The sequence below is a fragment of the Eriocheir sinensis genome, chromosome 3, assembly GCF_024679095.1.
Source record: "Eriocheir sinensis breed Jianghai 21 chromosome 3, ASM2467909v1, whole genome shotgun sequence".
NCBI lineage: Eukaryota > Metazoa > Arthropoda > Malacostraca > Decapoda > Varunidae > Eriocheir > Eriocheir sinensis.
In genome coordinates this window covers 14,696,162-14,710,944 of record NC_066511.1, presented here as the reverse complement: position 1 = coordinate 14,710,944, position 14,783 = coordinate 14,696,162, and the positions used below count along the sequence as shown (strand labels likewise).

At 43.5% G+C, this 14,783-nt stretch overlaps 1 protein-coding gene across 2 annotated transcripts in view; it reads left to right on the top strand.

Annotated features, from left to right (window-relative positions):
• The window catches only part of LOC127005553 (AT-rich interactive domain-containing protein 3A-like), a 246,837-nt gene that overhangs the window by 16,823 nt on the left and 215,231 nt on the right, over positions 1 to 14,783 (top strand). For both annotated transcript variants that reach the window (XM_050874495.1, XM_050874488.1), the window contains exon 2: positions 14,127 to 14,447. In XM_050874495.1, coding sequence (XP_050730452.1) covers positions 14,127 to 14,447 — 321 coding nt within the window. The remainder of the gene's footprint in view (positions 1 to 14,126; positions 14,448 to 14,783) is intronic.

Below are 14,783 nucleotides of genomic sequence, written 5' to 3'. Positions count from 1 at the left end.
CTTCCCATCCTTTTCTCCCCTAATCTATCCTGTTTTTATTTCTTTCAACTCCATCATCTTTCACTTTTCAATCCCTATCCCTTCCACAGCATCCTCCCCCCTCCTCCCCCCCCTCCCATACCCTTGAACAGGCCGGAATATTCAACAGCATCGCCCTAGGCCTACGTGTTGTGGTCTGGCGGCCTTCCTGACCCACTGGCCTAATGGGTTCAGCCTTGTCTTGCCTGCCCTTAGGATTGGCCTGTACGGAAGCCCTTTTTACTGGAGAAGGGATCTTTTTTTTAGGGTAGAGGGGGATCTAGGGGGTAAGAGAAGGGGGATAGGGGAGGGTGTTTGAGTGACCGTGTTTTGGGGGGAAGGGGGGCTTGTGTGTGTGTGTGTGTGTGTGTGTGTGTGTGTGTGTATTTGTTTCAGTTTTTTTTTTTTCACTGTTTCTGTCTTCTTTATTTGCTAAGGCTGAGCGTTGTTTTTACTTGTTGTTGTTGTTGTTGTTTACTTTGCCGGGCCGCCATCTTGCTTTTCTAAGGATTCCTCGGCGCTGATGATGAGCTGAAGACATTGATTTTTCTGATTCTCTTTTCCTTTTTCTTTTTTTGTCTTTACCTATATTATGATTTTTTCCTTTTTTTTCTTTTTTTTCTTCTGTGACTCCCTTTTTTTTTCTTTTATGGTTTATTTCTTGCCTGATTTTTTTGTTTTTATGTGAATTTTTTTGTCTTTTATGGCTTTTTCTTCTTTCATGATTTTTTTCTTTATTTTCTTCTTTTATGATTTTTTCCCTTCTCATTTTTTACTTAATGATTTTTTTAACAAACCTTTTTTCTCTTATACGATATTTTTTCGTCTATAATTTTTTATGATTTTTATCTGATTTTTTTCCCTAATACGAATTTTTATTTCATTTTATGGGGGTTACTTTATACCGTACCTCAATTTCCTTACTTTATCGCCTTCCCTAAACCTCTTCCATGAATAATAAGTAAAAAAAAAAAATGTCGGCAATGTTTTATGAGAGACCGAATCATTCCTGGTATTTCCGACCCTCTGACTGCTTGGTGACTGCTTGTGTCGTGCGGGGATTCGGATCTGAGCACAGGGGCAACGCGTATATAGGAGGTCAATGCCCGCCGCTTGCGTCATCGTCTTAACTTTTGCCGGGAGGAACGAACATCTAAGAGGGTTTATGTTTTATTCCTAAGGCTTCGGTTGTGTGTGTGTGTGTGTGTGTGTGTGTGTGTGTGTGTGTGTGTGTGTGTGGTGTGTGGGGGGGAAGGGGAGGTGTTTGTGTGCGTGTGTGTGTGTGTGTGTGTGTAAGGAACAAAAAAAAGAAAAGAGCAAAAACAAACAGTAAATAAGAAAAGTAAGAGGAAAATTAAAAAATGGTAGAGAGAATGGAGAGAGAGAAAGGCAGGGGGGGGGCAAGGGAGTCAGTGGGCAGGGAGGCAGGGAGGGTCAGAGGTGGTGCCGGACACGAGACAGGGACACAGCAGGGGAAAACAGGGGAAGGGCAGAGCAGGGCAGGGGCATGGGCAGGGAGGGGAGAAGAGAGCAGGGCAGGGCAGAGAGGGACATGTAAGGGCAGGGCAGAGCAGGGGTAAGGGCAAGAGCATGGGCTGGACTGGGAGGGTTCAGGGCAAGGGCAGGGCAGAGCAGGGGTAAGGGCATGGGCAGACTGGGCAGGGAAGGGCAGGGCAGGGTATAGGAAGACGCCTCCCCCATATTGGTTTTTCAACGGTATGCGCCTCGAGGCTCAATTTGGGGTTCCTCTGTTTCACTCTCTCCCCGCCTCGCCACGCCACGCCGCCGCCATTGTTTTGACCCCCCTCCCACGCCCCCCAGCCACGCCCCCCCATCCCTCCGGCCTCTGCCACGCCCCCCGACTCCTACACTCCCCAGCCACGCATCTCCCTCCCGCCCCCCTCTCTAGGCTTGACATCCCCTTCCTCCTTCCCCCCCCCCTCTCTCTCTCTCTACCACCGTAAATGAATGGCCAGACTTTTCATGTCCTTCCCCAGGGTGTTGCTCCCCCCCCCCCCCCCTGTCTTAGTGCCTCGTTCCCCTGCAGCGCCATCTAGTGCCATTGTCAAGAGGAGTGGATGGTGACGTGTTCTGGAAAGCTTTGGAATCATTTTATTGTTTAATGATCGGCAAAAATTATATCTATTGCAATTTTTTTTAAGGTTTTGAGTTGGGCTATATTTGAGTTTATATGAGGGAAAGATATATTGATATTTTTTGTTGTTGTTGCTGTTGTTGTTCTTGTCTCGGTTTGTCTTGTTGGAGTGGCGCCACGGACTTTCCTGATTACTGTTGTTATGTTTTTCGATCTATCTATCTCTGTCTTGCTCTCTCACATAGTCCCTTAACCTAACCTAACCTAACCTGACTAACACACACCCTCACTCACTCATACTCTCACACACCAAAGCCGAACAAAGTACTAAACAGCATTAAGAGAGTTAGGAGAGACACCACACACCTATCTTAACCTAACCTAACCTAACACACACTCACACTCACACTCTCACACACCAAGAGAGAACAAAGCAAAACAAAAAACAAAAACAGCATTAACACACACACACACACACACACACACACACACACACACACACACACACACACACACACACACACACACCAGGTTATTAAGCCCCGTGTATAAGGTTACCCCCTCTACCTCCCCCCCTTACCAGCCCCACCACCATTGTCCTGACCACACCTACGCCGGGGCCAGAGCAGAGAGTTGTAAAAGAGGATCAGGTTAGGCTGTTACGCCGTGTAGGTTTACCCAAAGAGTTTATCCCGGGCTGTAAAAGGATCCGGTGTTTAGGAATAGGTTTAGAGAGTTGTGACAAGGGGTTGGAGGGGGGGAGTGGGGGGGGGAGGAGGTCATTGTAGGCGTGGTAATTGTTAGACGTGATTTACACTCTCAAGGTGCTGGCGATATCGAGTTGATTTCCTCCTCCTCCTCCTCACTCTCCTCCTCTTCTTCTTTTGCCTTCTTCTCCTCCTCCTCCTCCTCCTCCTCTTCTTCTTCCTCCTTGACCTTGCCTGTTAGTAGTGCTATATTAATCGTCCCCTTTGACCTCCCCTTCCTCCTCCACCACCTCCTCCTCCTTCTCCTCCTCCTCCTCCTCCTCCTCACCTAACTTATTTTCTTGTGGTACACACACACACACACACACACACACACACACACACACACACACACACTACTCTTCCCTACCTTCCCTTCCCTTCCCATTCCTTCCTCTCTTTCCTCTTTCTCCTCCTCTTCCATCTATCTCTCTTCAATACTCCCTACCCCTTCCCCTCCCTTCCTTCTTCCCTTCCTTCCTCACCTCGCCTTTCCTACCTCCTCCATTTATATCTCTCCCATTCTCTCCCTCTCTCCCCTTCCATCATCTTTCCCTCACGAAGCAGAAAACGACATAATTATAAGTCATTACTTTAACTCGTCGGGAATTGAACAAGGGAGTCGATAGAGGCGGATTTTGGGGCTCCCGTTGCGTGATTGTGAGCCTTGTCATCGCGTCCAGTTATGTGACTACTCTTCTTACTGACTGACTGAATGGGTGACTGACGGACGCGAGGGAGTCATGCATGTTGAGTAAGAATGAGGAGGAAAGGCAGGAAATTGAAGAAAGGGAGGTAGTTTATTAGATGCGTTTAAGGAAAGGTAGGAAGGGAGAATGGAGGAAAGGAAGGAAAGGTATGAGAGACTTTAATATGTTTGAGGGGAGGAAAGTAAGAAAAAGGGGAGAAAGGATTATATTTGATACGTTCATATAGAAGGGAGGGAGGAAGGAATAAAGGAAGGAAAATCTAAACATAGTGAAGAGATGAATGAAAGGAGAAGAATGAAAGAGAGGCAAGGAGGGGGGCAAGAATTCTATCACAAGGAAGAGGGGAAGGAAAGGAGGAGGAAAGATAAACAGAGGGAAGAAGGAAAGTAAAGAAGATATCTAACACAAAGAAGAGATAAATATTATAGGGAAAGGAGGAAGAAGGGAGAAAGGAAACATTCTAACACGAGATGAAGAAAGGAAAAAAAGGAAGATACAGAAAAATCGGAAGGGAAAAAAAAATTATATCACAGGAGAGAGAGAGAGAGAGAGAGAGAGAGAGAGAGAGAGAGAGAGAGAGAGAGAGAGAGAGAGAGAGAGAGAGAGAGAGAGGAAGAAAAAAACGAGGAGGGAGGAGAAAGAGAAAGATATGAAGGAAAGAAAGATAAATGGAAAAAAAGAAAGAAAGAAAGGAAAGGAAGGGATAATTCTAACACAAGATAGAGAGAAAGAAGAGGAAAAGGAAGAGAGAGGAAAAAATGGAAAAATAAAAAAAGAAAGAAGGAAAGGAGACGAAAGAGAATGAAAAACAGAGTAAAGAAGAGGAAGAGGAGGGAAGAAAACGGAGGAGAGAAGAAAGGGAGAGGGAGGGAAAAGAGAATTGGAGAGACGACCAAATCGATTACGCTTCACGTGTTCTCGTCATTTTATCTTTCTGTGCAAATTACTTTTTTTCTTATTTTTCTTACGGTTTTATTTTTTTCTTACCTTCCATCCTATTATTTGACTGCCGTGTGTGTGTGTGTGTGTGTGTGTGTGTGTGTGTGTGTGTGTGTGTTTAAACTAAAGTGAAGATTATATAAGTGTTTGCGATATTGTTGTTTCTGTTATTGTTATTATTATTATTATTATTATTATTATTATTATTATTATTATTATTATTATTATTATTATTATTATTATTATTATTGTGTTGAATGAAGGCAGGCAGGTAACATAGGAGAGGGCTAGAGGAGGAGGAGGAAGATGTAAGGAAGCAAATACAAAGAAGGAAGGATGGAAGGGGGAAAGGAAAGGGAATAAAGGGGGAGGAGAAATGGGGGAAACAGAGAAGAGGGATAGGGGGGAAAGCATGATGATAGGAATGGAAAGTAAGGAAAGAAGGAAATGTAAGAAAGGGGAAATAAGGGGGGAAAAACTATAGTAATAAAAAGGAAGAAAGAGAAGAAAAGAAGGGGGTGAGGGGAGATCAAGGAGAGAAAACGAATAGAAGAAAAGTGACGAAAAAAAAAAGACTTAAGAATTTTTTTTTAATAGAAACGCTTTTTTTAGGGACAAGGAAAAAAGGACGTTGGGAGACAAAGGGGAAGAAAGATTAAAAAAAGGGGAGGGAAGGGGAAAGGAGAGGAAGGGACACACACACGCACACACATACACACGCACTTTCCCCCACACCCTACCCCCCTCCCACACACCTAATAACTCACTGATCCTAATCGAGTGTTTGCTTGGTTATCTTCGTTACGGGAACACCTGGCGGGGCAAAACAGTCATTAGCCACGCGGGCCATTAGGGCGAGGACAGGTAAGGCGAGGGTGGGATTGTCGCCCTTAGCACCTGGACGGAAGGAGGCGGGCAGGTCATCAGCTGTGTGGAGGTGCCGATGGGAGAGAGAGAGAGAGAGAGAGAGAGAGAGAGAGAGAGAGAGAGAGAGAGAGAGAGAGAGAGAGAGAGAGAGAGAGCATTCGTAGTTGTTTATATCTCGTAAAAAATGTGGTGGAGGAGGAGGAGGAGGAGGAGAGGAGGCGGAGGAAGATACAGGTAGTTATGGCACGTTAGCACTTCCTCCTCCTCCTCCTCCTCCTCCTCCTCCTCCTCTTCCTCCTCCTCCTCCTCCTCCTCCTCCGAATCTTCGTAAGAAACTGTAAACAATCATCTTTTTATTTTATTTTAGCTTCATTTTCATTCTTTTCCTTCTCTTCCTCCTCCACCTGAATAGTATTAATAATTAAGAGAGAGAGAGAGAGAGAGAGAGAGAGAGAGAGAGAGAGAGAGAGAGAGAGTCACTATGCTTGCGGTTTTGAATTCGCCTGAGGCATTGCTTGTGGTCTCTCTCTCTCTCTCTCTCTCTCTCTCTCTCTCTCTCTCGCTCGCTCGCTCGCTCGTTCTGTGTGTGTGTGTGTGTGTGTGTGTGTGTGTGTGTGTGTATAATGCCACCTCCCTTAGCTTGTCAGCCCCCCACTAAGGGTTAAATGGAGGGTCATCCCCCCGCCCTTTCCTCCTCCTCCTCCTCCTCCTCCTCCTCCTCCTCCTTCTCCCCCCCCCTTGATATCAGCCCTTCACTTCCCATGTTTATCTCTTCCTCATCCCCTTCCTTTCCCCTTTCTCATCCTCTTCCTTTCCCCTTCCTTACCTCGTCCTCTTCATTATCCCCTCCTCTTCCTTTCGCCCTCCCCCTTCTCTTCCTCTCCCATTTCCCTTTCTCTTCCCTTCCCTTTCCTCTTCTTCTTCCTTTCCCCTTCCTCTCCTTTTCACCTCTCCCTGCTCCCTTCCTTGTTATTTTTTTGGTTGTTGTTATTATTATTATTATTATTATTATTATTATTATTATTATTATTATTATTATTATTATTATTATTATTATTATTATTATTATTATTATTATTACTACTACTACTACTACTACCACTACCGCTATTGAGATTGAGGGTATTGATAAGAAAATGACCCTTGTGGTGGGGAGGAGGAGGAGGAGGAGGAGGAGGAGAAGGAGAGGGAAGAGGAGGAGAAAAGGAGGAGTCACATAGTTCATTAAAGCGTTTATCTGGTGTATTTTTGTCTTAATGTTGGAAGAAGAAGAAGAAGAAGAAGAAGAAAAAAAAAAAGAAAATGAAGGAAAGTAAAGATGAAAAGAAGGAAAGGGGAGAAAAATAATAAAGTGAATGAAGAACCAAAAGGAGCCGTAACCCCCAAGAAGACCAAGAACAAGAACAAGAACAAGGACAAGAACAAGAGGAAAGAAAAAAAAAGCAGACAGATAAATGACCCTCCTCTGTGTGTATGCGTGTGTGTGTGTGTGTGTGTGTGTGAGAGAGAGAGAGAGAGAGAGAGAGAGAGAGAGAGAGAGAGAGAGAGAGAGAGAGAGAGAGAGAGATTGCACGCGCGTGTGAGTAAATCCGAAGTAAAAATCCCGTAGACTTAAAAATGACATTGATAAACAGCAAAAGAAGAACAAACAGGAGAAAGCCGAAGGAGATGAGTGGGAGAGGATAAAAAAAGACTTAGTATTGACGTGTGGGTGGCGTGGGCGTAAGGGGGGAGGGGGAGAAGGCGGGGGGTGGTGGTGGCTGTGGTGGTGGTAGTGGTGATGGTGGTGATAGCGGTGGTGGTGAAGGAAGAGCAGGCTGAATAAATACTTGTGTTGATAGTTAGTGGTGATGATAATGATGATGATAATATTGATAATAATAATGAGTTTGAAAACAAAACGTAGGAAAACACGTGAATATATAAAGAGAGAGAGAGAGAGAGAGAGAGAGAGAGAGAGAGAGAGAGAGAGAGAGAGAGAGAGAGAGAGAGAGAGAGAGAGAGTTTATATATAAGTACAAATCCTAATGATGCAAAGTTATGCCAAAGAATGTTTTTGTTAAGAGAGAGAGAGAGAGAGAGAGAGAGAGAGAGAGAGAGAGAGAGAGAGAGAGAGAGAGAGAGAGAGAGAGAGAGAGAGAGAGAGAGAGAGAATGAATGAATGAAAATGCCCATCCAGTTAACGAATACAGGAATAAAGAAAGAAAGAGAGAAGAAAGAAAATAAGATTACGAGAAGGAACGCTCAAAAGAGGAGAACGAAGACATTTATAAAAGAAATAAAAGACAAAATAAAGAAGAGAAAGACGAAAGAGAAAACAATAACTATTAAGATGACAATAAATACAAGAAGGAGGAGAGATAGACAGAAAAAAATGAGGAGAAGGAAAACACGATATAAGCAAAATACGGAAGCAAGGAAAAAGCAAAACAACAAAAAGCAAATGAAAATATACACTGGCGAAAAAGAGAGAGAGAACATGAACAACAAGAAAACAAAAAGAAAACATAGAGGGCAAGAAAAAAAACCGAACAAAAAACAACAAAAATAACCAGAACCTAAAATCATGAGAGAAAAAAATATACTAAGAACAACAACAACAACAACAAAATAGATGACAAGACAGGAGAACGATAGACCAAGAAAAGAAGATGAAGGAAAAGAAGAAGACGAGGAGAAGGAAGAAGAAGAAGAAGAGGAACAAGAGGGGGAGGAGCGAGAGGATTGGCAGCTGAGGGACGAGAGACCATCAGGAGACCATCATTAAACTTACATTAAGACTCCGAGACCGTCTGGGGAACTCTTTTGGCGCTGATGAAGGCCGGATTAGCGGGGCCCGATAGACGAAGAGGAAGAAGAACAAGAAGGAGGAAGAACAGGAACAAGAAGCAAAAGCAAGGAGAATAAGAAGAAGAAAAGGAAAAAGAAGAAGGTAAGGGCGAGCAGGATAGTGAAGGAAGAAAATGGGAAGGAAATGTTAACATGAAACGAAGGATGATTTCATTTTCTAAGACGAAGACGAAGACGAGAAAACGCTCTCCGATGTAACACAATTAAGAGAGGAACAAGAACGAGAACAAGAACAGGAGTAACAACAATAAAGTAAGAGGAAGAGGATTGAGAATAACAACTCCACTAAAAAGAGGAGTATAAGAGGACAAGGCAGGAAGAGGACAAGGGAGAGAAATAACAAAAAAGACAAAGCGAGCATGAGGAAAAAAAGAGCAATGAATTGAATGCGGAGGGAAAAAAAGGGAAATAAATAAAACTTGACAAGGAAATGCAAAATAGAGGAGAAAGAAAGAATGAAGAATATGACTCAGGGCAGAAAAAAGTTTAGAAGGGGAAAGGAAAAATAGACAATAGGAAATTATGAGGAAGAGAAAGAAGAAGAGGAAGAGAAGGAGGAGGAGGAGGAGGAGGAGGGACAACTTAACGAAAAAAATTGAATTGGAAGAGACAGACGATGAGTGAAGTGGAAGAGGAAGTAGGTACATGAAAGAGCCGTGATGATTATAGGAGGAGGAGGAGGAGGAGGAGGAGGAAGAAGAGTGAAAGAGGAAATGACCAAAGTGTGTTTCAGAAAATGAGGTTTCGGCGGCCTTAAATTTTCTGTTAATATTTTTTTTAGGTTCAATATCAGATTCATTTAACTATTTATTTATATTAATGTATATTTATCATTATTATTATTATTATTATTATTATTATTATTATTATTATTATTATTATTATTATTATTATTATTATTATTATTATTATTATTATTATTACTCTATCATTATTATTGCTGTTTTTAGTGTTTTTTTCATAGTTTTATCCATTTTCTCTTTTTCTCTTTCCTTTCGTTCTTTCTTTTCGTCACTTTATTGTTATTATTATCATTATTTTCATAGTTATTATTTTTTCCTGTTCTTTCTTACCTTCCATTATTTATTTTTTCCATTGGTTTGTTGTTATCATTGTTTATCTTCAAAGTTTTATCCGTTTTCTCTTCTCCTTATTTCCCTTCCCCATCCCTTTCCTTCTTCCTTTCATCTTTCATATACCTCATTCCCTTCTTTTCCCCTCACCTTTCCGTCCTTCCTTTCCTACTTTTCCTTCCCTCTTCTCCCCCTTCTTTCTTCATCCCCCCTTTCCTTCTTTTCCTGTCTTTCCTCTCTCCTTCTTTATCTCCTATTCTTTCTTACCTTCCCATTCTCTCTCTCTCGTCAGGTGCAACACTTTATAGGATGCGGTTAAAGAACGTAGTAATATTTTCTCTTCCTTCGTTGGGTTTAAAAAGTGAATTGTTTTTTTGGTCATCACCCGCTGCTATTTTCTTTCTTTCTTCCTTCCTTTATTGCTTTCTTCTTTCCCTCATCTTTCCGTCTTTCACCCCTCCTTCGTTGACTCCTGTTCCGCTTTATCCCCTCTCTTCCCTTCTTTCTTCCTTCCCTCCTTCCGTCCATCCTTCTTCCACCTCATCTACCTTCTTCCCTTCCCCGCCCTTCCCCTCTTCTTTCCTTTCTCTTTTCTCCTTCCTTCTTCTTCTTTACCCAGTCCTCTCTCTTTCCCGTTTCCCCTTATTCCTCTTTCCTTCCTTCTTCCCCTTCCTTCCCTTCTTCCTTACCCACGTTCTTCCTTCTTTATCTTCTCTTCTCCCTCCTCCTCCTCCTCCTCCTTCCTTTCCCGTCTTCCCTCTGTCCTTCCCTGTCTCCCTCACATTTCGTTTCCCCTCATTCCTTCCTTCTTCCCCTCTTCCCCTCCTCTTCTTTTACTAGTCCCCCTTCTTCTCTCCCCCTCCCTCCCTCTTTCCCTCTTCCCCTTCTTTCATCCCTACCGCCCCTATTCCCCCCTCTTCTTTTACCAGTTCCCAGCCTCCCTCTCCCTCCCTCCTCCTCCTCCTTCCCAGCCTCCCTCTCTCCCTCCTCCTCCTCCTTCCCTCGCCCCTTCCCTCCGTCACCAGCTGCTCGATCACACTTTTACGGCGCCATTAAATCGTATTATTAGATTTATGGCTCGAGTGTTTAATGTCTCGCCCGCCAGATATCAATTTCCGAGAACCGTGTGGGTGGGGGGTGGGTGGGTGGGGTGGGGGGGTATGTGGGTGGGGAGGTAAGTGTGTGTGAGAGAGAGAGAGAGAGAGAGAGAGAGAGAGAGAAAAATTATTGTAGTCTTCTTAGTTAATGCAATCGTCCAAAGTCTCAATGTTGTTTCACTGACGTTAATCTTGTATTTCTATTATTATTATTATTATTTCTCTCTCTCTCTCTCTCTCTCTCTCTCTTGATAATTATTTTTGGCGCATCCGCAAGTACAGTCACTCCTCGGCGATCTGTTTGTTTACGTCCGTGTGTTTATGTCTGTTTGTTTACGAAAGTTTGCTCTGTGTCGCCTTTTAACAACCTCTCTCCTCCTCTGCCATTGTGCTCGGAAGGAAAGAAAGGAGGAGAAGGAGGGAAGGGAAAGGAGGGAGGTATAGGTATAGGTTAGGTAGAATGAACGGTATGCAGGTAGGAAAGCATTTAAGTCAGCAGGTAAAGGAAGAAGGAGGAAGAGGAATGAAAGGAAGGGAAAGGAGGAAAGTATAGTTAGGTAAGTAGAATGGAAGGTATGAAGGTAGGAAAGCATATCAATCAACAGGTAAGGAAGAAGGGGGGAAGAGGAGGGAGGAAGGGAGGTATAGGTTAAGGTAGAGGAAGAAGGAGGAAAAGAAAGGAAGGATGGGGAAGAGGGTGGTATAGTTAGGTTAAGAGGTAAAGGAAGAAAGGAGAGGAAGGATGGGGAAGAGGGTGGTATAGTTAGGTTAGATTAGGGTAGAGGAAGAAGGGGGAAGAGGAAGGAAGGAAGGGAAAGAGTTAGTACAGTATAGTTAGGTTAGGTTAAGATAGAGGAAAAAGAAGGAAGAGAAAAGAAGGAAGAGAAAGAGGAAGGTATAGTTAGGTTAGGTAATGGTAGAGGAAGAAGGAGGAAGAAGAAGGAACGAAGGGAAAGAGGGTGGTGTAATTAGGTTAAGTTAGGGTAGAGGAAAAAAGAGGAAGAGAAAGGAAGGAAGGGGAAGAGGGTGGTATCGTTAGGTTAAGTAAAGGGACAGATAGACAGGTATAGAAAGGCATATCAATCAACAGGTGCGGAAGGAAGGAGGAAATGAAGGGAAGGGAAGAAGGGAATTATAGTTAGGTTAGGTTAAGACAGAGGAAACAGAAGGAATAGGAGGGAGAAAGGGAAAGAAGGAGGTATAGTTAGGTTAAGTGACAGATAGACAGGTATAGAAAGGCATATCAATCAACAGGTACGGAAGGAAGGAGGGAGAGAGGGAAAGAAGGGTGACATAGTTAGGTTAGGTTAACGTAGAGGAAGAGGAAGGAAGGGAAAGAGGTTGGTTTCGTTAGGTTAGGTTAAGTGACAGATAGACAGGTATAGAAAGGCATATCAATCAACAGGTACGGAAGGAAGGAGGGAGAGAGGGAAAAAAGGGTGGCATAGTTAGGTTAGGTTAAGGTAGAGGAAGAGGAAGGAAGGGAAAGAGGTTGGTTTCGTTAGGTTAGGTTAAGTGGCAGATAGACAGGTATAGAAAGGCATATCAATCAACAGGTACGGAAGGAAGGAGGGAGAGAGGGAAAGAAGGGTGGCATAGTTAGGTTAGGTTAAGGTAGAGGAAGAGGAAGGAAGGGAAAGAGGGTGGTTTCGTTAGGTTAGGTTAAGTGACAGATAGACAGGTATAAAAAGGCATATCAATCAACGGAAGGAAGGAGGAAGTGGAGGGAAGGGAAAAAGGGAATTATAGTCAGGTTAGGTTAAAGTAAAAGAAGGAGAAGGAAGAGGAGGGAGAGAGGATGGAAAGGGGGGAAGTGTAGATAGTTAGATAGATTGATAAGTAGGCAAGTAGGAAAGCACTTCAATCCACAGGTAAACAAGGTAAACACTCACTTCAAGCAGGGGATGAGGCAAACAGACTGACAAACAAACAAACAAACAAGCAAGCAGGTAGTTGGGGAGGTATGGGAGAGGTTGAAGGCTTCTAAAGAGTGACGTAAGAAAAGGAAGAGGAAGAAAGATAATGGAGGGAAGAGGTGTATGGAATAAGGAGGAAGGAGAAGGGGTCATCATCATCATCATCATCATCATCATCATCTTTAGTGGAGGGCTGTATAGTAATGCTAATAGAAATTTCATATACTAGAATATAGAAATAGGAGAATAAAAAGAGGAAGAGATGGAGAAGAAGGAGGAGGAGGAGAGGAATATATGAATGAGGAGCTTGTGAAGAAGAGGAAGAGGCGGACAGGAAGAGATGGAGAAGGAGAAACCGGTAAAGTAGTAAAAGAATAAGGAGGAGAAAGAGGAGGAGGAGGAGGAAATAGTAGAGAAGCAAGAATGAGGTTAAGGAGAAGGAAGAAGAGGAGCAGGAAAACGACAAGAAAATGTGAATGAGTAAGAAGGATAAGAAAAAAAAGAAAAGCAGAAAGAGGTGGAGGAATAAAAGGGACAGACACAAGGACAAAAAAGGGAGAAGAAAAGAGGTAGAAGAAGCAAGAGAAAGAGGAACAGAAGAAGAAGAAGAGGAGAAGACGTAGAGAGACGCGGATTCTCAGATTGGGGGTACCATTAAAAAAATAACCATGATGGAGAGGGCTTCGGGCTGGCGGGGCATCGGGCTGAGTCCTCGTGTAATCGCCATATGTGGGCTGGATGGATCAGGGCGGAGCAGCGGGGAGCCTGACAGGACCTGGGGGGAGCTGGGGGAGGACTGAGGGCGGAGGGGGAATGGGGAATGTGAGTGGGGAAGGGATGGGGAGTGAGCGGGTGAGCTTACGTAGGGAGACAGTGAGGTGTGGGAGTTGATGATGGGGGAAGGTGTGGGGTGGGGTGGGGAGGGGAATTGGACATGACAGATAGATATTGGAGATAAAATGCCATGGTCACGGGGGGCTCAGGACGGTACCGTGTGTGTGTGTGTGTGTGTGTGTGTGTGTGTGTGTGTGTGTGTGTGTGTACCTTCTCATTTTCCTTTTATTGTATTTTTGCGTCCCTACTATTTGTCCCTTTACTTTTTTTCATATCCTGCCTTCTTTAATTAAATTCATACCCAACTTAGTGTAATAGGATGTTGTTTTCCATAACGGACATTAGCTTCGCGTAAAAAAAAAAAAGATAAAATTGTATAGTTTCGTGTTAGCTTTGATGTTGCCTCACCGTGTAACAACTTAATTAATCAGTCAATCAACCAATAAATATTTTCCGACATAATTATAAGAGTGATGTATTGAGCAGGTCTTCCTATATTGTTCAACTGCCCATGAATTTCAGTGTTGCGTTGCCATTCATTTTATTAGTCAGTCAGTCATTCAATGTATCCTTTCTCAGATTTATTATTCGCTGCTCTCAGTAATTTTTTTCATTAACGTGTAAAAGTAGCTCAGATTTCATGTATATAATCAATTAATTCTTGTTCCTTAACGTGTCAAACTATGGCAAATGTCCTCTTCCCTACAATCGATCTTTTTCAGTATGTAAACTCAACGCAGATTTTTTTCCTCTTCTTCACAATTCATCTTTTCTCATCGTGTATAAAACTAACGCAGATGTCATTTTCGCCACACTCAACATTTCTTCCTCAAACTGTAAAACCTATGCAAATCTCTTCTTTACAATTAATCAATCCTTCCTTAATCAACATGGAAACAATCATCTAACTAACACAAGCAACAAATTCATCTTTTCTTAAAAGTGACAAACTAACGCTGATTTTATCCTTTCCTTTCACAGTCTGGCGCCGAAGACCGCGTATCAGACATGGAACAAGAGGACAGCCTGGGCCTCATGGGCGGACGAGACAGTCCCTTGAAGCCAGACGGAGGAGGAGGAGGGGGAGGGGGAGGAGGAGGAGGCATGGAGGGAGAAGACATCCTGGCCAAACTCCGTCAACAGGTGTCCGCCGCGTCAATCTTCAGCCAGGCCGCACGGGAGGGCTTGGGTTCGAGCCCCCCGCCCGGCTCACCCAACCATAACAATAATAACAACAATAACAATGGACATAACCTCTACGACCGCCTTCACTCCCTTCTGCAGGCCAAGATGAAGAGGGAGGTGAGTGTCAAGAGAGAGGGTCATATATTTAACCATTTCGACGCCCAAGCACACATATTTGACAAGGCTTTCATAGGAGTTTTGAGGGACATTTTCAGGAGTAGTTTTATGACCCTGGCGGTATAGTTCAACCCTTCTTTTGTACCTAGAGCCTAAGGAAACACTCGTTAGAACCAGATTAACCTCCTTTATCGGCCTTTGGAAATAGTTGATGTGAGAGGTGCATGGAAGCGTCTGACAATATATACCGACTTGGGAGTGAGTGTGCGTGTGCGTGTGTGAGAGAGAGAGGGAGGGTTGGGGGTTAGGGAGGAAGGGGTGAGGTCAGTCAATTCT